Source organism: Struthio camelus, chromosome 1 (assembly GCF_040807025.1).
Source record: "Struthio camelus isolate bStrCam1 chromosome 1, bStrCam1.hap1, whole genome shotgun sequence".
Taxonomy (NCBI): domain Eukaryota; kingdom Metazoa; phylum Chordata; class Aves; order Struthioniformes; family Struthionidae; genus Struthio; species Struthio camelus.
In genome coordinates this window covers 61,798,251-61,823,310 of record NC_090942.1, presented here as the reverse complement: position 1 = coordinate 61,823,310, position 25,060 = coordinate 61,798,251, and the positions used below count along the sequence as shown (strand labels likewise).

Sequence of the window (25,060 nt, the reverse complement as noted above, 5' to 3'; positions counted from 1 at the left end):
TTATTGTTTGTTTGTTTTTTGGAGTTTGGGGGAGGAGGGGGGAGGTTTGGCTGAAACGCGCGAGCAGCGAGCCCCGAGAGCAAGCTGCCGGGGGGCGGGGGGGGGGTAAGCTGTCTGGGTACGAGAGCCGCCGCCGTAGGCGTCTCTAGGGCCGCCCCGTCTCGGAGCAGAGACTTCGGCGCCAGACTGGTTCCTCAGGCGCCTGACAGCTGCCCCGACTGTCTGCCGGGAGCGTTTCTGGTCCGAGCGCGCTCTGGGTAGAGGCTGGTGGTTCAGCATCCAAACTCCCCACGAGAGAGCCTGTGCGCGCCCTCGCCCCGACACCTGGGCAAGGAGCGCCTTGCGCTCATCTTCCCAGCAGGGCACGTCCCCGCTCAGGGCCGGAAAGGCCGAGAGCAGCCCTTCCCCGGCGTCGCTGGCTCCAGCTGGGCCTGCCGGGCGTCGAGCGCAGACCCCTGTTTGGTCTCTTTGGCGCTCTCAGGGCTTCTGCTGCTCGTAGGGAGGCAGGTCAGAGGGAAGCGGGAGCTGACTGGTTTGGATACGCTGGCAAGAAGAGGAGGGCGGGCAAGGAGGGCGAGGTAGAGCGGAGGTGAGGAGTTGCGGAGGAAAGAGTCTCTGCTGCGCGTTAAATTACTTAGCGGTCCTGTGGAGGGCGGGGGGGAAAAGTTGTGTCTGATCACGCAGACTATCCTTACGCAAGGCAGCAGGGTTGGTTTGACTTTGCGTTTTTGGGGCGCTGAGGGTTGGGGGGTGGGTAACGGTCTGCATGGTGAGAAAGGGAGGAGAACGTGCCCAGGACTGGCGTTTGGGTGGAAGGGAGATATCACATGGGAATAACTTTAAAACTTCTTTTGAAAACTCTTCCAGTTTTCAAGCATCACACAGAGCTGCTTAAAACGTTTTCAGAAGATGAGTAGTTATGTCTTGTTATCTTGTATTTGTTTGATTGTGGAAGCTGGAAAAAATACAAAATAGCTCCCCTTCCGTCTGCTTTGGGATGGACTGTAGGACAAATGATACCTTAGAAAAACTTAAAAGTTTCAAAAACGTGCCTCGATTGCACCGTGTTGTACCTTTTTTTACATCCTTTTCGCCCTAACTCTGGACAGGTTACGTAGCGGTTGTTGTTTGGCAGGCATCTAACTGCGCTACCAGTTCACTGCAGAATTTTATGACGAGCCGGATCTAGACCAGTCAGTCCACCCCTGCTGTCCAGCGATGTGTTGGAGGGAGTTACATTTCTTTTTATGTAAAGCTATCCAGGTATTGTGTGCAAGGCAAGACCGCAGTGTGTCATTGCATCTGATTTTTGTAACTATGGGTTACGATTCTGGAAGTGATTCCTAATTGACAAGAAGGAACTGAGGCACGTTTTCCTTTTAACCTCAATAGGTACAACGTAGGCAACAGTCATACAAAGTTCTTCATATACTGGTTCATGGCATACATTCCTCTTGTCGTTGCTTTGCCTTCCTCAGTTCCTGAGCCCCTGCTGACGTATTGTTCACTGTTCCCTTTGCAATTGGAAGCAAGCCTTATTCTGCTGCCCATAAAATCTGTTTTGTGAGTTGTCTGAAGATTGAAGGCAAGATTCATACTGGAGCTTGCTATTTCAAACTTAGTAGAAGATGGCTTGCAATCCTGTGGTGTCTGCGAACTGCTGGTGGCTTCCAAGAGGCGCTTGGATCCAGGAGTCGGCACCCAGAGCATTGTTGTGACAGAAAGTGTCCAATGTGACGGAGTAAGTCATCGGAGAATCCTAACAACAAAAACACGCACAAAAATCCTCTCCGCTGGTTCTGTCCCCACGCTTCCCTGTGCTTCAGGCAGAAAGGAAGCTGCAAATTTTCTAAATGCTCCATTTCTAATTTCCTCCCATCCTCTAGACATACTCAGTAACTGTGATGTCAGGATGAGCTCTCTGTCAAGGATTATTTAAAACTGCCTTTCTTTTCATCGCAATATGGTGGACAAAGTAAGCTGATTATTGCCCTTGTCTTTCACAATTGTTAACACCGTTTGGAGAGACTTACATGGCACTCTTTTATTAAAGCAATAATGGATTTAGATCTGGGCTAAGAGCAAACAACTGCTAGACAACCAGTAGTAATGGCAGTCGTTTCAGAAGGGTTTTTTGTTTGTTTTAAGAACAATGCTATGAAAAGCTCTCAGCAGTGTGTTATTCCCTTGGACATGTTACTCTTCCTCCCTGCATTTCAATATGTATCTTTGTATCTCAAGGTAACATTAAAAAAGTCTGTATTCATGTCTGTATCTGTTAATATTTGCCCTTATTCAAAATCTGTGTGGGATGAAAGAAAAACACCACTTCTGTGGAAGATACACAGTGAAATGAAAATAGTGCTTTAAAGCTCTACTCAAGTACCTGTGCAAAGATCTTACACATGTAGTTTCAGTTTCTTTAAGACACTACAAAGTAACAAGAAGTGTTTTGCAGCTCCGCACCTAGGCTGCTGAATTTCTGGTGCAAATTTGATTTATTTCCTTCTCATGCTCTTATGTTATAGTAAAAGGCATTGGCTTGCCAATAATCATTCCATGAAGGGAAGTTCGTTGCATAAATGTGCAAGCTGTAACTCCCTGCAAGATAAAGGCTTAGGGTGCTAATTGACCTTTTTCTGCATTTGATTACACCAAGAAATCCAATATTGTTTTGTCTTGGAAAATATTTACTTTTCTTTCTTGGTATTTGATTCCTAGTTCTTTTTTTTTTTTCTTTTTTTACAAATTTTAGGTTGAGTATTCTTCAGAGACAGAGTATCTTAAACTGGGGCAGGAACACAATCCCTAACTGGAGCCTGCAAATCCCGTTTCATTCAATACTTATGCCAAGGTTTAGGCCTGAACTAAACTGTTAGGACTGTAAATGGTGTTCTAGTCAATAATTACTAGCATGGGTGATGGAAGGAAAATTTATATTTGTCGCGGGCATTCTGTGGCCATAATTCTATTAAATTCACAGGCAAAAGGTCATTAGTTGAAGGAGATGCTGGAGGAACTGCAGGATGCAGACTCCGTGAGAGAACTTCTTTAGCTGATTCCTAACCAGGAGTCGGTAGGCTGTCTTAAATTCCCTCCAGAGGTGGGTGGCTGGAGCAGATATGAGTCCTCTTGCCCTGAAACGGATGAGGAACTCTCAAAATACTCTGTCCTCCTGAATAGTGCCTAAGTAGAAATATTCAGCAGTAAAACAAGCAACTTAGAAGAACTATAAAACCAGAGTTTCCACAATAAACATCTAGCTGCAACCTTAGCTATCCTAGGCTTTAGGATAAGGAGGATCTTGGATTCCTGTTTAGGAAGGGCCAAGAAAGAGCCAGGATTTGTAACAGTAGCCTAAGACAAAGGATTTGGGCTCTTGGAGCCATTTGTTTCAGAGAGTTTACCATAAGAACTCAGCCTTATGGCTGTTATCAGAGACAATAATCAAGAAGATCATCACTGATAAGCATCAAGGGTTGTAAATCTGTTCAGGTAGTAAGATAGTGTAGATAACTGTCGTACTGCTTCTCCAGGTTGGCAGTGACACGGAAAATGTTTCAGGAAAGGACTGGGAATAATCTGTAAATAATTGTTTCTAGCAGACGGTAACCCAAAATAAAGAAAATGGCTCGACAAGGGTTAGTTTTGTAGCCTCAGTATGCTGCCTTTCGTTAAAAGACTAGCTAAGACTTTTTCTTAACAAGGAACCAACATAAACTATTTCTTGTTGACCAAAAAATACCGTTCTACAAACAGCTCCTCATTGTATTTGACTCAGTAAGTCAAACTTGTTTTTTCCCTCTGTGCAGAAAGAGACTACTAGTGCTGAGGGGAGTGTGCGTTAGGAATTTGCTGAGGTGATAAAGTAGCAAGATACTGCAGACTAGAGTGGTTGGGTAGTTTACTGATGTACTATTCTCTCTCAGCAGCTTCAGTATTCTGCCCTGCCTCTGCCTCTGTGTGAATCTGAAGCTGAAATATTTCAGTGGCAAGAAGCAGAAATCCTGTCTGCTTCTCACAGGACTGATTTCCTGCTGGTATACAGGAAACTCAGCTGTAAGAGCAAGCTGAGAAAGCGTCCTTACGCCTCCTGCTTTGTAGGCTACTTCTCTCACTCTTGAGCCTATTATCTGGGCCTGATGGCCTCAGTCAGCCTAGAGTTTTAACATCCATCTGTTAGAGCTAAAGCCAGTCTGCCTGGCTCAGTTATTAGGATTAGGGCAAAATATCTCATGACTTCAAGTTATGTTCTCAACTTAGTTGTCATGGGCCCTGGTGTGAAGAACAACATGCCCTGCCCTTGCCTTCTCCTTCCAGGCTGGCCATCGTTGTTAGCCACATATTGGGACGTTTCTGACCTGAGGGGCCAGGTGCAGCTACACTCCTTACCCATTCAGTAGCTGTGTTGCTGTTTGCTGGGTAAAGCAGTGCATTAATCGTAGGCTTTCTTGTCCTTGGCAGTTTTACTAGTAACAGGAAGGAAAAGTTATGAGCTAACTTGCTGCAAAGGCTGAACACAAACTTGTCCTTCGTTTGAATTTACAGCAGTCCTCTAACGAAAGGTGTAGAATTAAGGCCAACTGGAGACACCAGTGAAACTTCTGCCTGCGTGTCCCATATAAGACATGTGGACATTGATCTTCATAATTGACCAGAACAGATTTCAAGGCTGTACAATTATTTTCTTGCTTGACGTTGCAGAATATTAGACGTCGCAAAATGAATGGCGTTTCCCTGTGCAGTAAATCCTCCACAGTAAAAAATCTATGTCAAGATCCATATAATGGCCTATAGCGTCATTGTCTCTGGATCATGAAGGAACAGAAACCAAAAAAAGTGGTTAAGTGCGGAGTACCGTAGAATCTAGCTTCTCGGCCTTTGGAGTGGAATTTTGAAGCGTGTCTCAAGTGCCTCAGCTGAATGTACAGATACATCTCTATACAGAAAGGTAAAGAAAGCTGGATACTTCGGAATGGGCTCCAAGACAAAAAACGTGCTCTTGAGGGGAAGAGGGGCACTTTTACAGCTAAAAAAAAAAATGCTTTTTAAAGCCGTCCCTTTCTGGAATGCCATGCGATACGCAGTGTTGCAGGGTGCAACACGGCCTATTTTGAGATACTTTTCCCTTTAAAGTTGACCTTTTATGTAAACGTTTACAAGCTAGTCTACTTGGTGGAGCGAGGGCGTTCTTTATCCTCCTTGAGGAAGGTGGGCCACCGAGCACCACTGGATTACAGAATCGCTGGTCCACACACAGAGCCCACAAAACGGACCCTGAATCACTGGATGGGTGCTCAGATAGAAGGGAAGAAGTGCTGGGCCCTGGGGTTTGCTGCAAACGCTATTTACGCAGTTTTATATGATGCAGCCAGTTAGTTAGTAAAAGGCATTAGCAGCACTCACCGCAAAGACCAGAACTAGGTTTCCCCCACTCCCATACCTTTAAGATGGCATTTAAGCTAAAATAGATGTAAAAATAATAAAAAAATACATCAGTGGAAGGGAAAACAGTCGTGTACAAGGCAGTCCAGCTGTAAACCATAACATATAGTCTCTCCCAAAGGTCTTTCGAGCTTCTCTCACACGGCTGTTGCCATGTGACATGCAAAAACTGGGGCAAAGTAGCACAACCAGTTATTTAAAACATCCTCTTCCTTATGGAAGCTATTAGGCTGTTAGACCTAATCCCATTTAATCTCCCTGAAGGCTGGACACAAAGCGGCACGGCTCTGCATCTCTTGGAAAAGCACTCCACCTCACGCAGGATGCGCTTTGCGCTCTTGCTTTTATAGCCGAGGCCGTATCGCTAGGACCTACGGTGGACTTGGGCCCTCTGAATACAGCGTCTAGCCCCATATAGTTTTGTCACACGTGCTAGTGATGAAGTAGTTGTTTGCAGGAAGGCGAGGCCTGTGTCTTGGTAAGGACGGAGGCTTGCTTTAGTAAGCCCCTGCCTCGGATGGGCGCCAGCGTTTGCCCTGCGAGGTGGGGCAGCAGTGGCAAACTAGCTCCCGTGACAGGAAGAGATGACGGCCTGACAGGTCCTGCTACCCGCCGTGGGTCTCCGAACCGGCTCCGCGGATGAGGTCAACGCAGCAGTAAGCAAAGCACTTATAATTTATAACAGCGCTGTAGGGCTTCCCGGCGCGTGCCTCAGCGGGCGCTCGCCCGGCCTCGCAATGCCGCAGCCGTGAGCCAGGCGGGAGCGTGACGGCGGACGCAGCCCCGAAGGGCTCCCTTGAGGCCAAGATGGCCGGTGGCGCCTCGACGGGAGGGCAGCGGACAGCGGGGCAGGGAAGCCTCTGGGGGGCACATTCAAAGCTTCCTCGGCAGCGCTATGAACAGAGCGGGGCGAAGGCGCCCGTGGGGCGGCGGTGCCCGGTGCCCGCTCCTGCCCTGCTGAAGGCCGGCAGTTCGCGCCCCACACGGCCCCCGCCGCGAGGGGGCCGCCGCCACCCCTCCCCTCCCCTCCCCTCCCCTCCCCCACCCCGAGGTAGCTCCCTGGGGCGGGGCTTAAGCGCGGAGGCCCCGCCCCCTGGCGAAGGGGCGGGGTCTGGCTGGACCGACGCGGCTCTTCCGTAAACACCGCCCGGCCCTTCCTCTCGCCTCTCCCCCCGCTTCCCGGCAGGGCTCATTCAGCGGGAGGGGGGGGAGGAGGGAGAAGCAGTAGAAGCGTCTTGCCTTGTAAACTCATCTTTTTCCACGCTTAGTGCTCGGCTCCGGACAAAATGAGGACGCAAGAATGATTTGTATGGCGGTAGGGAGAAGGTTAACCCAGGTCCTTCGGGATAACTCGCTACTGGCCATGCAGCAAAGTGCTAAGCACCCCCTGCTCCCGGCAGGAGATGGACGCGCCCAAGGAAGAGACTAATAGTCCGGGCCGGGTATATAACTCGGGGGGGGGGGGGGGGGGTGTTTAAAGCCCCAGCGATCGCCGCTGAGTAGGGTGAGCTGCTGTCGCCGCGGTGAGTGCCCGGGGGGAGCTGGGGCTGGTTAAAGGTGGCCGGGGGGCTCCTACCCTGCCGGGCGGCGAGCACTGGCTGCTCTGCTCTCCCGGCGAGGCCGGAGGCTCCGCAGCTGCCCCGGGGCATCCGCTGCAGCCGGTGGGTCTGGCAGCCCCGGGTGGCCGCCGCGCGCCCCGTGCCCCCTACGCCCAGGGCTGTCTCTCTTCCATCCCCTGATGGCCGCTGTCCGCCGGGGCGGCCCGGCCCGACGAGCAGCACCGGCTGCCGTCCTTGCAGCCCCGCTCCGGCCGCGCAAGGGCACCCCGGGGCTGCGTCCCCGCCGCGGCTGCCCCGCACGGCCAGGGTGCCCGGCGCCCCTCTCCCACCCCGCGGGGCCGCGCCTGGCAGCCGCTGTCACCTTCCCCGGGGCTGGCGGAGAGGGTGCCCCCTTCTCCTCTCCTCCCTTCCTTCCCCCCCGCCCCGGGCCTGTCCTTGGAAACGCTGTTTGTTTTGGTCGGCGAGTGCCAAACTCCTGCCTCTGCTAACTTAAAAAACATGGGGCTGGGGGAGGAGACACGGGGCTAAACAGATGGAGGAAGAGGAGGAGCCCGCGGCGCTTCCTCCTCCTTCTCCCCCCCCCCCCCCCGCACCGCGCCGGGGAGAGGGGGGACAACATGGCGGGGGGGGAGCACAACATGGCGGGGGGGAAGGGTCACCCCGGGCCGCCGCCGAGGGGCGGTTTTGCCCCTCGCCCCGGCCCTGAGGAAAGCGCGTTACGTTGCAGGAGGGTGTGAAGCAGCGCGGCTGTCAGAAAAGTCTGTCAGAAACGGGCTGTCAAAATTGGGAAGGGGAGAAGGGAGGGCCGAGGAGGTTCTGTAGCTCTTAACAAAGGCTCTTTTCTCCTCCTGGGCCGTGGGACCGCGGACCAAGTGCTGGCAAAGGCCGAGTCCGGAAGGGAAACTCTAGCCCAAAGGAGATGCAGTAGATGCCAGCTCTGGAGGGCATAAGCCCAGTGGGATAAACACAACTCAGTTCATAGTGGTAAAACAGGACAGAGTGCTTGAAGCGTGCGCAGAAGCAGGGCTGTGGGAAAAAAAAAAAACTTGAAGATATCTGAAAAGAAACAAAACCTGCTGCTGCTTCTTTCCCGGTGCTCCATAAAATAACTATTAAATGCTTAGGAGTAAAAGTGTGTGTGTGTGAGAGGGGGAGAGATGTTGTGGACCAGGTAATACCAAAGGGGTAAAGACGTGTGTTGTTGAGTGTGACTGGAAGGTGCCCTAAAACTAACCTTCACCTGGTCTTGTGATCTAGTCACCTCTCAGTGAATGCTGAGGTTGGGTGAAGTAATGACTGTGTAAGAGTAGGATGCTGTCAGAAAACTGCTGTGCTGTGCTCCATTGCAGATTTAGTAAAACACATAATCTGAAATTGTGTACAAACAGCAGCAGAATCCATGATAGTTGACTTCTTCCCTTTTAAATTAACTAAGACTTGGTTATGACAGAGAAGAGAAAATGGGCTGATGCCTTGGGCATTTAGAAGTTATTCTAGCTTTGTCGCATACCAAGAGCTTATCCTTGAAATACTGAAATGCAATAGAACTGATTAAAAAAAAAAAGCTTAATGAAATCTACTGCCAACTTATCAAACCTTTATTTTAATTAAAGTAGACATTAGTTACTTTTTAGTACAGGAAAGGTAAAGCAGGTTGTAATCAGAGTCTGACTCTTTAGTAGAATAGGTAGGATATTAAGTTGTCTATTAAAACAACAGCTTAATATATAATTCCTAATGAAGAACTTACAAATAAGATGGTGGTATTGTCTAGTTCAGATGTTGAATTACAAAGTGATCCTAGAAAACTAAAAGGTTTTCTGAAGTATTTTTACTTGGAAATTATATTAATCTAAACTTCAAAATTACACATTAACCTTGCCCTCTCTTAACTTCTGAGGAGGTCTAAACCGTCTACAAAAGCATACGGAAAAGAAGCTGTTCCAGTGTGTGCTATTGAGAAAGCACTAAACAATTCAGTCCTCTATTGTTCTAACTAATTAGAAAAGCCTTCTTCAGTTTGCACTTCACTTCGATATACTCAATTAATGTTTTTCCTTTGTGCTATTTAGCTGTTGGGCAGCGTATTAAAAACACTAGATTGCATATCCAGCTTCTGCTTTGTGTATTCCACTTGTTTCCTTTGATGTGCTTTCTGCCTCCCGTATCTGTTAAACTTGCAATTTAGCAGCGATGTTGTGAATCTGCAGCATACACCCATTTTCTTCCTCGCCATTTTCCTTGGGAAGTCCTATTTGGAAATCCTACTAGGAAATCCATTTATTCTGGCAGGGGTTGCAACTTTTCAGTGTCTCATGTTGCACTGTTGAAACTCGTTAATTAAGTGAAGTCCTCTGAAGTACTGTACTGGTAATACTATATGAACAGCTGTGATCTCAGTACATCAAAACAGGTTATGCGTCTCTCTGAAATGCAGGTATTTGTTGCTGAAAGATGTTTTGGTGGGAGTAGTATGCAAAGGCTTACTGTCTATGGAAGTTTAATTTCTGTTTAATTACTGTTGGTGGTCTTGATTACCCAGATTGTGGTGGACTGTGGCACTGCTGACTTTCCTCTGCAGCAGATTGCTTTTTTTTTTTAATTAGGATCACCTTGCAAGTCTGAATCTTTTGGTCTGTTACTAGAATTAACATACTGAAAGTTGAGAAGAAATGTTTTTGAAATGATTGTAAAAATTGTGTGAGGATGGGTTTTTAAATAGTCATTTAATGCCTTCATGTTCTTTCTTTAATACCTAAATCTAAATAGTAGTGATGCTTTGAAGTGCTCATCTCAGGCAAGTGAATTTCTTGTGGGCTGTACACTGCTAAGAAATCCACCGCCTCCCCCCAACCCCATGCTCACAAACCACATACAGCACTAACATTTTGCAGGCTAGATGTACATGATTAAAGCCTGGAAATGGTTTGGTTTTGATATTAATCCAGAAACAATAGATGCAAATATAATGTTTTGCAGGCTCTGTGGGGTTACTATCTTTAGGTGAGTGGTTCCAGATAAGGAACCTGGAACGTGTTTCTACAGTTAGGTTACTTATTGTAGTTAATATCTAGTCAGCTCTAGCTTTGACAGCTGTACAACAAAGACCTTAGTGGAAGAAATGATTTAAGTCTCTTGCTTAATATGAACTAGTGACTCATTTGTAATTACTACTTAGACGATTAAAATTTCCGGGTCAAAAATATCTTAAAGCCTTTTGGTTTTCCAGCATCACTTGCAAACTGCCATCTTGTCTAGACAATACCATTTAATACCTAGTTGTTCTCAAATTTTTGTTAGACATGATAAAATTGTTGTTGTAATAGAGCAGCTGTGATATTAAGGATCACAACTAAAGCTGTAAGTCTTGAACCTGTGATCTCTTATGCCCTCATCAAAAATCTCATGACCTCTCCAGTGAGTTAAAAACTGACAGCAGTATTCTTGCTGATGTGTTTAATTCTTTCCACAGAAACAGCCAAAAATGCTACAGAGATAAGGCACTCAAATGCATGTTATTTTCGTTCTGGAAAGGCTGAGAAATAAAAACTTAACAAATACTAATCATCTCAATTAGCAGGGGAGTATTCATCAATATAATACCTCATCAAGTTTCAAAGGCTGATCCAGAATGAGCTGGTACTCAAAAAATCAAGCACTCTAGGCTGTGGCTAGGTGCCTACATAACCAACCAACCAAAAAAAAAAAATCTTCCTCCCATCCCCTTTTCTTCACACAGGTGCACACAAAGGTCATTCTTTTGCTGCCAGAAGTGGCCTTTCCCAAGTTTGACAGAGTTGCAGTGTGCAGTGTTTTTTTGCCTTCATAAATTAAGTAATCTTACTTAGTATCAAACTTGCAGATGGAAGACTTCTTGGCTTCTTGTTCAAGAAGACCTAGTGATGTTGGTGTTGTTGACTGTGTCCGTTCATAAAGTCTACTGCAGAATGTTTCATGGCCATGATGAAAGATGGATGGATAGCTTTGGTATTTGGGGCAAATTCCTTTGGGAGTAATTATGACTGTTGACTTCCGGTTTCTGATTTCAATATGATTAAAGGATTTTTCATTTCCTGTCTTACAACTATTATTCACGTTTCAGTACTATGCAACTGTCCAAACTCTCTGCAGTTGCAGGTTATTTACCTGGGAAGCAGTTTCTGTATGGGGACAGAAGTACTGTGAAGCATGATACTTTTTGGTGTTGTCATGTAGGCTGAATGTAATGTTAGAAGCTTTAGAGTTACAATTTGGCTTTAAAAAGTTCACGTTCACCCCTAGGAGGAGTATTTCTGGGTCTGTGCCACTGTTAATATGATTCTGTGGCCTGCTGCTTTAGGTGGATCTCTGCAGACTTCTATATACATCCTGTTAGAAATTCAGTGTTATAAATTATTTGCCCCTTCTCCTGTTCTACCCCAGCAACTTCTGTGTTTGCTTCAGAGTTTCTGCTCTCACTGCAGTCAGTTTGTGGAAGGAAGCTAATTGCTAAGACATCACTTGCTGGTGAAATAAAAAATCAAGTTATTTTATCACTAGGTGGGGGAGTAGTAACATTGAGGCATGCATTTATGGATTGTGACCACAAGGAGCTTTAGAGATTACGGTGGGTGCCTTTTATTTTTGAAACAGAACTAATTTACAGACTGTTTATGCTGAAGATACTACGGAATGAAATGGGAGAAGCCCAGATTAATACTCTTGCAAAATAGTTATAGCTTATTAATATCTGTGTGATCCTGTACACGACAATCCAGATCCTTTCTGTAACACCTTTTTAAGAAAGGTAATAACTTGTTGCTTTTTTACAATGTAATGGTCAATATCTGACTTTGAGAAACAAAAAATTCCAGAAAGCACTGGTTTTGTGGAATGTGTATTTGTCTTCCCAGGTGGTGTTTACTGTACCAGCTAAAGTGAATCAGAATGCCTCTCAATGATGACCAGAGCAGTGATTCAGATTCTTCACGCCTCTCTGAAAGCACAGCTTCTTCTAGTGACTCTGAGTATTCAAGACAGAGCTTCAACAGTGATTCTTCAAGCAAGCCCAGTTCCCCAGCTTGTAAGCTTATTTTGCCCTTACCTGCAGTGTGCATGGAGACGCATGGGGCTAAGTTATGCCACTTTTCTGTGCTGTCATGGGTAGAACCTGGGATTCTGAATTTGAGTTTGAGAGAGTACTGGGAGAAAGGCATGGCTTTGTCTTTGCTATGACCAGCACATCTCCTTGCGTGTGGACCACCACCAGGAACCATATCCATGGGGTCTGCTTGTGCACTCCTTCAATTTTGAAAGTGTAAGGAAAAGTGTGCCACAGTGGGCATTCTAGTCTTGAGCTAATCTTGACACTGGTACCTACCCTTTGCACGCAAAACCATGTTTGGCTGATTGGGAGAACGGTTTTCTTCCTTTTGCTCCATACATTTCCATATTAAATCTGGAATTATAGATTTATAATATATTGCATATAGATTAATGTCATAGTTTATTTAATTTATTTTTAAAAAATATTAGGATCAAATGGAAAATACACCTTTGCACAAGGAAGATAGTTTGAATAAATAACGATGATAAATAATATATTGGTTAAAATGTGTTTAATTGTCATGTCTGTAAGCGTTCTCAGACCATGCACGGTTCTTTTTGCTTTTGTGGTATTTTGTGTGGGTTTTCTTGTTTCTGTGTAAGTCAAGTCTTGTACTAAAGCAAGCTTCGTAGTGGAGCTGCCAGCTGGTGTTTGCTCCTTGTCCTTCTGTCATTACTAGCCTTCAAAAGCACAATTTCAATTACTAAATTAAATGACAGAATTCTGGGTTTAGAAACTTTGGGAATTTATTCCTTTCAAATATGTTCTAGACTTTCTATTATATCCTTAATACATACTTGTAAAAAGGATGTGTGATTTATGAGGCATCTGCTAGGGAGCATGAGTGGGTTTTCTCAAGCCAGTAACTTCAGAACCCTCTCTATTGACAGTTAAGACACAATGTAGCCATTACCATGTGCTCAGGATTACACTGCACATCTGGTATCTCTTGTTGCCCGTGCTTTGAGTCTGTTGGATTCTTAACATACGTCAGTAGGCAATCTGAGAAATTTAAGTTACTGTTTTAAAGGGAAAAGATAGGTAAGATGCAGACCAAAAACAACACTTCAAAATGTCATAAAGTTTATGTTGTTCCCCCTGCCCTGCATGAGCTGAGAGTTTGCTGAGTTAGGGTATTGAGAAGATATAAATACACTGTAACCCTAAATTGCTTCTTGTAGAGTCCACTTGGCAAGAAGTAAAACTTCTTGACTTGTTACTTGCAGTTAGGCTGCTGAATTTTAATAATGTTTTCATTTGCACTTATCTGTTATGGTCTTTTTTTGACTTGAATTCATTGTATTTGTTTCAGCAGCAAGTCCTCCCAAGATGGTTACATTTGATGAACTGATGGCAGCTGCAAGAAACCTGACAAATTTGACTCTAGCTCATGAAATTGCTGTAAACGCAAACTTTTGCATAAAACATGAAGACCTCCCGCAGAACAGGTAAGAGCCTGAATTTTACGCAAAGGAAAACCAGGGTTGTGAAGAGAGGAGAAATGGAGGAGCAGATAACAGAAAGCATCTTGGAAGGTTGTGGATTGTGTACCACAGCTCCAAGAGTTGCAGTCAAAACTGTCTTTCTTGGAACATGTGTTCCAAGTCTAGCTGAGTTGATGTACTGTCTTAGAGCATATGATGCTCTGAGTTAAATGTGATGTGGAAGACTAAGTCAATGCAATATGAAGTCCTGCTATGAAGACAAAGAGTATCAGTCTTCTGTGCAGTTCAAAGTCCTGTGGAAAAGATGAAATGGGCTTTTAAGTAGTTGTTCATTAGCTCACTGGTCCAGTTAAGAAGAACATGTAGCTCATTGTGAACACAGCTCTAAACTACCTCAGAAAAGATGCAAAAATATCTGGAGATCCAGAGAAAGGGAGAAGTAACTTCCTGAATTTAGGTAATGAAGATGTTCTTGCTTGAAAATGTTCAGCATCTCTTAATCTTAAAATGGAACCTGACTTTTTTTTTTCTCCTCCTTTGAGGAAAACTTGCAAAAAGACTTTTAGTTGTCTGAGTCCCTTCTCTGTCATATAATCAATTATCAGTTAATAGTTTTGAGAAAGCTTTAGCACAGAACACGCTAGGTTAGGCAAGCCAATACAAAGTTGATGAGGAAAAAGGCAAGGTAAATTCTCTTTACCTATATCTGAACTGTTAGCACCACTTTTTGCAATAAGTCATTTTGGGGGGATTTCTCAGCTCGGGTCATGTTCTAGGAGCTGATGATCCACAGTCCAAGAAAGATTTCATTTCTGTTTTAAAAAAAAAGTTTTAGGCTAGCCTAATGGCTTGTTGGGGAAACACACATCACATTGCTAACTAACATGTCCTGCAACCATATCTATCTGTTGGGAGTCTATTTTGTTTTCTAATGCCAGCTGACTTACTCTGCAGCTTTGCAGGCACAGTGAAACAAATTGTACACAAGGCATTTTGGGATTGTTTGGAATCAGAACTGAATGAAGATCCTCCAGAATATGAACATGCTATCAAGCTCTTTGCAGAAATTAAGGAGGTAAAGCGTGTATGTGTGTTTTGCGTGTTTCCCCCCTCAAGCAGCTTAGGTTTGAGGGTCTTGTACTTCACTGATGGTCTATTTAATTGTAGTCGATCTAAAGCACCTTCAAATTCTTGCTTTTAAGATGAAACAATGATTATTGAGAACTATAATAGGCCTGTCCTAAAGTGTTTTTATATTAACTACAAATATGACCACAAAGATGTATGGACAGCTGCGTATGGACAGCTGCATATACAAATAGCTGTATATCCACTCAGCTTTGTCGCAAGATGATCACTTGCGAGTTGACTCTCTTCACTAAGCTGCACATCTCTATTAACCTCTGTTCAGCAACATACTATGAGTTTAGAGCATGAGCAAGAGTAGAAATCTGACTGTACCTGCCTAAATATGTTTATTATTTATGATCATCACACAAGGGAGCATGCAAACCCTCAATCCTGGCACAATGCTGTCATTTAAAATTTTAAGTCAGTAAATGTTTGACTTTGTTTCACAGGGAGGTCTCCCAGTTTTTGAAAGAGTCCAATTGCTAACCTGTTTTTTGATTTACAGGTTTTGAGCATTATTGCGGAACTGTACTGTGACCCTTTTAACAGCCTTTTTTCCCCTGCTACCTTAGGTGATTCTTAGTCTTAACATATATCATTACTGTCAGTCAGCTAAATATGCTTGACATACTGAAATAAAATTTTGCTATTATGTGTGCTAATTGTTTAAGGCTTTTCTATTTTTTTTTCTGTTTTAGATTCTTCTTTCCTTTCTGACTCCTGGAGCAAACAGGATTCAAAATCAAATCTGTGAAGTTCTAGATACAGATCTTATAAGACAGCAAGCAGAACATAATGCTGTTGATATTCATGGGCTGGCAAACTATATCATCACAACTATGGGGAAGTTGTGTGCTCCAATAAGAGATAATGATATAAAACAGTTAAAAGCAACTGACAATATCGTAGAGTTATTGAGGTTGGTATTTGGCATTTTTCTGCTACCCCCTTTCTGCTACCCCTTGCCCTGAAAGAGAGCATACCTAGGCAGTGAGAGGGGGATTGTTAGCAGCAAGTAGTGGCAATACTTGTTTTCAAAGTGAAGTGTTTTTTTTAATTGGGAGAAGCATTGAGAGGGAGGGGTTATGATGCATATGGTGGCAAGCGTATTATGTATACCTTCCTTCTTAACGGAACAATCAGATTGAAAACTACCAGACTGCTATTAGAGCGCTTCCCTGCATTGTCCAGTGGCTTAGCTATTCAGAGTTGGTAATCTGTGGTGTTTTTGAGACTGCTCTTTCAGTCTTACTCATTCTTGCAAAATTTAAAGGGAACATTCTTACTGATCCTTCTTGAACTATTTATTGCATGCTTCCTTGGGGAGGCCGGGCTCTGGACCTGACATCTCACTAACAAAGATCTTATTATTGGAAGTTGAGTAACACACTTGCTTAATGAAGTGCAGAAACCAGCTCACATCTCCTGAGACATAGTGTACTATTGAGAGTAAATGGTAGTTACTGCTCTATTATATTTTTATTGCAACTTGGATCGTATACAAGGGTGAAAGCAACCGGATCAGAAGGATTGTTTCTCTTGGCACAATTAGACAGATTTTAACTTTTGTGCCGCTTTATCTAGGCTGAAGTGTCCAACAGAAAAACAGGGATTTTCAAGAACTGTATCAATTACTGGCTTGTAGTGTTCAGTGATGCAGTGTATTTGTCCTGTACTCTGTAACTTAAGCTAAGACTGAAGTGCAATACTTTCCAGGCTATTTGAAGGAGTTAAGTAGATAATGTTATAGCTTTTGATGGCTAGTGCACTGAAGTACTAATAATGTAGTTTGAGTTTACTCCTCCCAGAACTGGCGTTACAGTGCTAATGTAGGTGTATCTCATGTGGCGTTTAAGATCAACGGAGACCATCATAGTTGTCAGATTTTTAAACTCTCTCCTTTCAGACAAATATTCCATGTTCTGGACCTGATGAAAATGGATATGGCTAACTATACAATTCAAAATCTTAGGCCATATCTTCAGCGTAATTTGGTGGACTATGAAAGAACAAAATTCCAGGAAATTCTTGAAGAAACACCAAGTAGGTATTGTGTTATGTATTTCACTAACTTTTTTTTTTTTCTTCAAGCCTGGCTATTAAAAGACATCCTTTTAAGTCCGTCAATTCTAGTTAATTTAGAGGGGGAAAATTCAATTCCTTTGAGAGATCTAAGGAATGTAGAATTTCTTTGGCAAGCAAGTTACCAACAGTCAATTTCTTAATAGCAAGCATGGCTAATAGCAAGTTATCTGTAATCTGGAGTACTTCCTGACCAATTGGTATTTGCTAAATTGGTTGGTGTGTGGAACACAAACACAATGACTCTTCCTGTCTGGAGGAGGAAGCTTCACGTGCTGAAAGATGAGACTGTTACTGCTTTTGTACCCAGCAAGTCTGTTAATCAGAAGTAAACATGGAAAAAAAGCAATTAGCGTACCTGAAAGTAGGAGGAGAAGGGATCAATTTTTTTAATGAAGCAAAATGCACACTTTAAGGAAAACTTATTTAGATAATGCAAAGTCAACTTGAATCCACTGTTACAGGGTTTATATACTATAGCTAAGCTGTCCTTAGGAAAATATACTTTGAAAGGGGAAGGAAAAAAGTAAACTTAGATCTGGAGCAGGGGCTTTTGAAGTGTAATTCCTGAGCCACTGATGTGGCCTACAGTGTTTGAATATGCAGCCTGTGAAAGAATTCTTCAACTGTATTAACAAAAAAATGCTGTTAATGTCCCCTCACTTCTTCTCTTTCCAGTCCTATACCCCACCTGTTAAGTGGCCTCTCTGAACAACAAAAACGCTTTGGGAATTTACACAGACTCTATTGAGGCTTTTCTCCCCAGAATCTTGGCTTAAGTGCAACAATCTGTTGTTGGGTTCATATAAACTAGCTAGAAGATTCAGCTAACCAAGGGAGATAGTTAGTGAAAAAAGCAGGGGAGAGAACTGGCTTTTGTGAGGACTCAGCAGTCCGCTATGTTTGCTTAGTCTTCAGAAGTTCAGTAATCATGTCTGTGTATGTAACTCTTCTCAAGTTACTACTTATTTTGATAGAAGGATGCAATAAATCTGTGCTGACTTTCAATGCTTAGGTGCTCTGGATCTCACAACAGAATGGATAAAGGAATCAATAGAAGATGAATTGTCTTCTATTTATGACGAATCTTCATCCCCTGGTGCTGACAGTAGTTCTAAACCAAGTCTTAGTCCTACACTGGTGCTAAACAATGGCTACTTGAAACTATTACAATGGGATTATCACAAAACAATTCCAGAGGTAAGTATGTTCCAATGTCCTCAAACTTCTAACTATATGAAGATACTAGTATAGTAATAATCCTGCTGTAATGACAATAGAAGAAATAGAATTCTCCTTTATTTAAAAAAAATTGAGTAGTAAATTTGGAAATAGGAAAGTTCTAGCCTTGTTCTTTTGAAATGTGATACGGGCAAGTCAACAACTAGAAATGTTTAACGCTTTTCCCATATATCCAGTCATAGCTTACCACTCTACCGAAGAGTGGAATAGCTTAAGAGTAGTCTTGGTGTTATGGCACACCACTTTTTTCTCAAAAAGATACCAAAAGCTGACTGTAGCATTTGTTATCCTAACAGCAGCAGCAGCAGGAATTAGTAGGATCAGGCTGAAAGAATCAGTTACTTTCTTACCTGCATCCCACAGTTCTGAGTATGAGCTAGACACAGGTATTCTCTTGTGGATCTAGCGTGTCATGGTATGAATTACTATCAGCCAGCTGAAGGTTAATGCCCCGGTGCTTCTCAGTGGTGTGTTTTGCTTAGGATGACCTTTTTTCTTTTAAGCTTAAAAAATCACTCCAGCTATATCTTGCTGTGGAAGTTATTTACAGTCTTGATCTGATGAGCAATCGGCTCTTTGTCTGTAGCCGGCTACAGATAACTCAAACCTCTCTGGTGATTGAACTAGTGGTTGTCAAACACAGTTGCTCATCACTGCCCATCTGCTTCAGATCATGATACTTTCCAAAAGACACTGCTGAATCCAGAAGACTGTTGTCAATGTCCTCTGGATCTCCTGAGCATTCCACATCTTGGGCTGAATTGTGGAGCACAGACTGCTGTGAGCAGTGATGAGGAAAAATATGCAATGTCCTCAACGTAGTGTTTTTGCACTGGAGATAACACCTCTCCTGCCTACCACAGATGTGGCTCTGGTACTTATGTGTAATGCTACTTTCCGTAATACTGCGTAGTCAGGGTTTCAGTTGTTGCCTCTTCTGACTTGGCCTATTTGTAATTATAATTATTAATACTTTATAAAAATCTCTTCTCTGTCTTTATCCCTGGCTCTCTCCCTCTCTATTTCTAAACTGATGATATTTCACTTCTAGACTCTAATAACAGATGAAGCTCGTCTTCAGGAGTTGAGAGAAAAGCTAAATCAATTAAAAATCATAGCTTGTGTGTGTCTCATAACAAACAATACGGTGGGTGCAGCAATTGTAAATGTGCCAGATCTTGCTGACCAACTGAAGAGGATCTCTTTTCCTCTTCTTGAAGGCATGAACAAGAAGTAAGGCCTTTTTTTCTTATTTTCTTTTTATTTTTTTTTAAACCACAGGAGATACCAGGTGGATCTGAAAAATGTAGGAAACAGTTAAAAATGTCTTAGCTTGTGCCTAATGATGATAGAATGATAATGAATCTTAATCTATATTTGTATTCACTACTATGTCTGCTGTATCTGTCAAGTATGTGTTTTCAAAGTTATATTTTAATTAAACTTGACTTAACTTTTAATCTCCTGAATTTGGAGGATAGCACTGAAACTTATTAGTTTCTCCTCATAACAGAGGAGAGACTGGCAATATGTTCACAAAGTTGTCTTACCAGTTGCTTCAAACTAGTTATAAAGGTAGTTAAAGTTATTCAGTTGCTGATATTTCTGCTACCAGTCACGCTATGAGCAAGTGTGCTGCTATCTCCAAGAGTCTCCCTAAAGAATGGTAAACTCTCTTACTGTCCCTGTGACATGCTATGAATCCAGCCCAGTAAAATACCGAAGTATATGATCAAAGAGAACTGGTGTCTTTTTGATGCATATTTAAAATGACTTTCCTGTCTGCATCCCAGTTAGCATCCTTATTTTGTCTTGCACATGGAGATTTGTCCTGTGTCTGTGGAAGCATGTAAATCTGCAAAAGCAAATGATAAACTTCCTAAATTTTCTGATTGGAAGGAGCAGCTTGAAAATAGCAATGGGAAAGGAGAGGAGTGAGTTTAAATAACTTGTGAACTGTGCTACAGGAATTGCAGAAGTTAATTATTTTTCTTTTTCTTCCAGAACTTTTGATTTGAAAGAGGCTCTGAATGCTATCGGTGTCCAGATTTGCAGCAAAGTGAACAGATCTCTCTCTGAAAGAGATCTCCCAACTCTTAATACAGAAATGCAGAATAACTTAATGGGTCAAATTGCTAGTATTGTTGAAGAGAACAATCCTGTCAGTTCCTTAATTGGTTAGTAAGAAAGTACAAAATACATAACTGTCTTACTGTATGTATCTGTATATAAATTGTTAGGTTAACCTGAAAGCTTGCTTCCAGCAAGCTTGACCTACTGTCTAATTGTTTTTTAAAAAGCAGTTCCTCACTGCAGCAAAATATTGGGTCAATTAAAAGTAAGTACAGAAATATTGTTTACCCATGGATTGTGCTCTTGCTATATTGCAGAGCATGGTTAGTCACAGCTAGAAACAATTTTAAAAATAAGTATCCTTACATACATACCTAGAAGTGCTAGAATTTCAGAGGAGAGCTTAAAAAAAAAAAAAAAAAAAAACTAGTGATACTTAGGTAAATGCAGAGTTGACATAAGAGAAACCCAAAGCAAATACAAACTAGGTTTAATCTACTTTGTATTAGGTCACGTAATTTTGTTTCAAGAGGTTTATGCTGTCTCTACCTTGCAGGAACTAACTCTTAATGTAAGAAGTTTTCATTATGTTCTCACTGCCGTGAGGACATGAGAAAGTATTCGTCTACATTGTTTGGTTTCTTGCTGTGCAATGTGCTTTTAAAGCGAGTGTGGCTTCATCTTGGATTTGCATCTGTTCTGAGCATACTTTATTTTCCATTTCAGATAAACGAATCCAGTTATTCATGAAAAGCCTACTTGCTCTTCCGAGCTTTCAGAAATGTATGCCTACTCTGCCAGGAGGCCTTTCTGTGATTCAGACAGAGATGGAGTTTGTTGGATCTCAGTATGCAAGCATTGTAAACTTTAACAAACAAGTGTATGGACCATTCTATGCAAACATACTTAGGAAACTACTTTTTTCTGAAGCACCAATGGGGAAGGTGGAAACAGAAGCACCTACCAATTGAAAAATGACCTATTTCTGTACCCTGTTCTCTTCCCGTCAGTCTTTATAATAGAGACACTGTGACCTGATTTCCCTACTATGAATAACCCACTCCAGTGACTATGAATGAGGGGGACAGGTCTTGTAAAAATGTATACAGATAGCTTCTGAAATCCACTGGAAAAAAATTAATTTCAAGTACATATGTATTTTTTTAATAGACTAAGTCTGTCTAATGGATTGTGTCACTTGCAATAGCCAGTAAAATATTAGCTTCCAAGACAAGCATTTACAATGACTCGTGAGGGGAAGAGCTGGCAAAGTACTTGCTGTTTTGCCACCATTAAAACATAATCAGTTTTTTTAACTTAATATATTTTACATATACTGATGCAATTATGACATGACAAAATAATTCTAGATAAAATTTCCTATATATATTTAGGACAGCATCTAATAAAACAATTCTCTCTTCAAAAAAGACTTTGAAGCAAAAAGTATAGTAATAACTGCTTTCGTAACCAAGGACAGGTCCATATTTGGCCAAGTTCTAGTACTCCTGCAGTTACTGGAATGAGAATTTAGCCTATGTTACATTAAGGAATGCCAGTATTATTAGAAGCTGTTTTGAATATAGCAGTTACAGAAGAGCTCACTGTTTAAAGTAGGAACCATTCAGAACTTGTCAATTGTAATTGAGGGATTAATGAAAAACTCCTAAGGTTAAAAAAAAAAAAAAGATCATGGGGAGGGAAAAAAGTCTGTCTATAATGTCTATAAGCATTTTGTTTATCCAATGGAGGTCATACACAAAGCTCAAAGTCTAATATGTTATATGCTGATCCTTGATCTTATTTGGGCATTAAGTATTTCTGAGTTAGGGCTTTCAGACCTTTGTTCTTACAGGCACTTGACTTTGAGAATAATGTCACTGAGTGCAGCAGAGCAATTTCCCCTTCTGTAGTCTGTTCGATGAAGGCATAAGTTTTTTACAGAGTATTTTTGGTACTCTCGGTTCTGAATGCAAGAACTCAAGTTGTTAATTGTTCTCGAAAATCTAAGTACTGTAAGTGATTAGCTTGACTTTCATTGGGCCTCTGTGGGAAATACTTCAGCTTTTCCCCAAATTACTTTGGAATAGGCCTTGATACTTGGTTCCCATTTAAGACTACAGGAGTTTTGCATACAGAGAATGAGTAAGTTTGATATGGAGAAGTATATGTAAACTTTCGGATGTTTACTTCCATACTAGATTTTGCATATATCAGACTACTGGGAATAGATAGTGTTGGAATACTCTAGTATGGATGCATTCTTGTCTATGAAAATTGAAAAAGTTACTTGAAAATGATGTTTTAATATATTATCATACAATAGTCCTTTTTAAATGTCAAATATATAAAGTCCATGTGGTACAAGTTAAACAGCTTGTTTTTAATATTTTATATTACAGTCTATTTTTATTAAGAAACAAATTTACCCATAAAAGCTTAATGTGCCACACAAATTGTGTATATATACATTTATTATGTCTATCATAAAGGTCTAAAGTGGGCATTATTAGCACTGTGGTTTTGTAGTCCCTTTTTACAGGATTATGTACCCCTTTTTATTAAGGGAAATGACTTCTAGTCACTTGTTGCTCAGAATGTCCAAGGCCTTTGGCCACATGTATATGGTATGAAAAACTTTCTTCAAAATATGTTGTTACCAAAAAAAAAGCTCTAGTGCACTTCTGTTCTATCCCTTGTATAAAAAAAAATTGCACAAAATAAAGATAAATAAGTATTTTAAAGGGAACTGTGTTTCTTGAAGCCTGAAAAACCTGAGAGAGGAAGGAACTCCTAGAACAGACCAATTGTGCCACTATGTAACATGGGTTTGTTCAGATGAGTATGGAATTTTGACAAGGAATTCAAAATCATCAAGAGAAGAATTCATTTCAAAAGCAATTAAGAATCAAATCTTAGTGATCCTGCAACATCTTGGGACATAGCTAAACTATTTTGAACCTTAGGCTAAAAGATGATTTTATGAACATTTGAAGAACACTTATAAATTTATATCATAATACTTTATATGCATTCTAGTGCAAAATAAGCTGTGTGACGATTGGCTTTTAATGTAAATTGGCATACTAGTTTTTACGAGAAAATACTTGGAAAGAGGATTTTGGTTTTTTTGGGGGGGGGGTAATTAAGGTGACTTGCAAAGGGCATTTAATAGCATGGCCAATGTTTCCACTGATTGTTTAATGTATTTTAATTTTTATTTAATGTTTCAAACCCAGACACTGTGTCTGTTTAATGTCGTGTTGCATGCTATTTACGCTAACATGGCTGAAATGCATGTGCCTCAACTCTGAAATTGTCTTTGATAAACAAGATGCTATTTTGTAGCAGCTTTCTTTGTTAAAATATAAATACTTGTGAGGTTTTGTATGCATTAAACTTTGTTTGTGATACAATTGTGGTGAAAAGTCATTTATGCAAGCTGTTTCTTAAACATAACGGATGTTAAATGCCAGATATAAATGACTGCACAAATGTTGTGGCTCGCTCTTTCCCTGCAACTCTTCAGTTGCAGCTGAAGTGTAGAATAGCTTTAAGCTAGTTGCACAAATAAGGTTTTGAACAGCCTCTTGCTTAAATCTGACTCCTTGTCCAAAGACAGTTTGTGTATTTAATCATAGCTGTACTGTTAAGCATGATTAAATAGATTAGAGTCTTCAAACTGGAAAAGGTTTGACAGTTGAAGCAGAAAGGAGTTTGATAGGTCTACAAATGGTGAGTGGCAATAAAGTGAAGAGCAAATAGTTGCCGTTTCTTAAGATGCAAGAGCAAGACCATCAAAGAAAAATAGTGGTTTGTGTCATTTCACAGCAATGTTTAGATAACCTGTGGAACACCTTGCCTAGAATCTGGGGCTATTAAAAGTTTTGTTTTAATGATCAGAGGATTAGACAAATAACTAAAAATCATTGATGGATTTTATTTTTTTCCCCCCTAAAAGGGACCAAACTTTTCAAACAAAGCAGGTTGTTCCTGCTTTGCTAACCACTGGAGTGTTAGGAAGAACATTGGAACTATGCATACTTCTGTCTAGGCTGGTGGTGGGGGGTGGTGGTCATGAGAGAGCTAGAGCTTGCCTGTTCTTTGAAATGGTTTCACCGCTGTTCCTCTTCCCCCTTAGAAAGAGTAGCTCTGCTAGTTTTGCAGTGCATGATCATCACTGCAGAACATAATGCTGCCTTTCAGCTTTTTTGTATCTAGGTCTTTAAGTCATTATTCAGTGTATGAATTGATTTAAAAAAAAAAAAAACAAAACTGCTAGTTTGTAATTTCAGAGTACACATACAACTAGCACCAAGTGCTAGAGGTGAGAGTAGAAGAGACTACCTATTTTGAGGAGTAGCTATAGGTACAATTTTGCATCAAATTAAAAAGCTAAACCTAGGAATTGTTTGGAGAAAGGCTGGATACTTTAAAAAAAATTATCACATTCAAAATGATGCTTAATGAAGCAAATTCAATATAATAAGCCACTTACTCATGTAATCTCTAGAAACTTTTATGGGATCCTTGAACCTCTAGTAGGATTCCAAAAGGATTTAGAAACTTCTGAAAGAATGAGTATTCAAAAAGTAGTGCTAATGCAAGGAGGAAGAGGGAGTGGTCAGATGAATGTGAGGCAATCATTTGCCTGCAAGAGCAGTCTTAGTAAAATTAAATGTTCTTAAGGTGGTAGTTCAGTTTGACTTTCAACAGTGTACTGTTCTAGATTCAGCCTTAACGCTTAATTATAGACTATTGCCAAATTCAGAAAGACCCAACTTCTCTGTAACTGGGAGTAAATGTTTTCAGAGTGTCTTGGCTCTGAAAACCCCTCGGATTTCAAGGCAGCTCAGCCTTTTGGACTACAGAAGCCACATGCCTCTGTCCCCTGGCAGCTGATGGCTGCATATTGCTGCTCTTTTCTTTGCATCATGCAGAATAACTGTGTACAATTCATTCAGTCCTGAAGCGCCTGGTGTACTGCCTGTGTCTGG

General features: G+C 41.7%; 1 protein-coding gene across 5 annotated transcripts; it reads left to right on the top strand.

Annotated features, from left to right (window-relative positions):
• The first annotated feature begins 6,636 nt into the window (after positions 1–6,636).
• TCP11L2 (t-complex 11 like 2) lies at positions 6,637–23,479 on the top strand. Of its 5 annotated transcripts, none has more exons than XM_068944066.1 (10): positions 6,637–6,968; positions 11,897–12,066; positions 13,403–13,538; positions 14,490–14,610; positions 15,365–15,585; positions 16,573–16,709; positions 17,764–17,948; positions 19,042–19,223; positions 19,995–20,167; positions 20,790–23,479. In XM_068944066.1, the coding sequence occupies exons 2-10, from the start codon at positions 11,931–11,933 to the stop codon at positions 21,032–21,034; spliced, it is 1,536 nt and encodes a 511-aa protein (XP_068800167.1). In that variant the 5' UTR covers positions 6,637–6,968; positions 11,897–11,930; the 3' UTR covers positions 21,035–23,479. The 5 variants fall into 5 exon arrangements, with proteins under 5 accessions (XP_068800167.1, XP_068800181.1, XP_068800174.1 ...); XM_068944080.1 differs by having other exon boundaries at positions 6,851–6,968; positions 13,406–13,538; positions 16,639–16,709; XM_068944073.1 differs by having other exon boundaries at positions 6,852–6,968; positions 13,406–13,538.
• Positions 23,480–25,060: the final 1,581 nt, after the last annotated feature.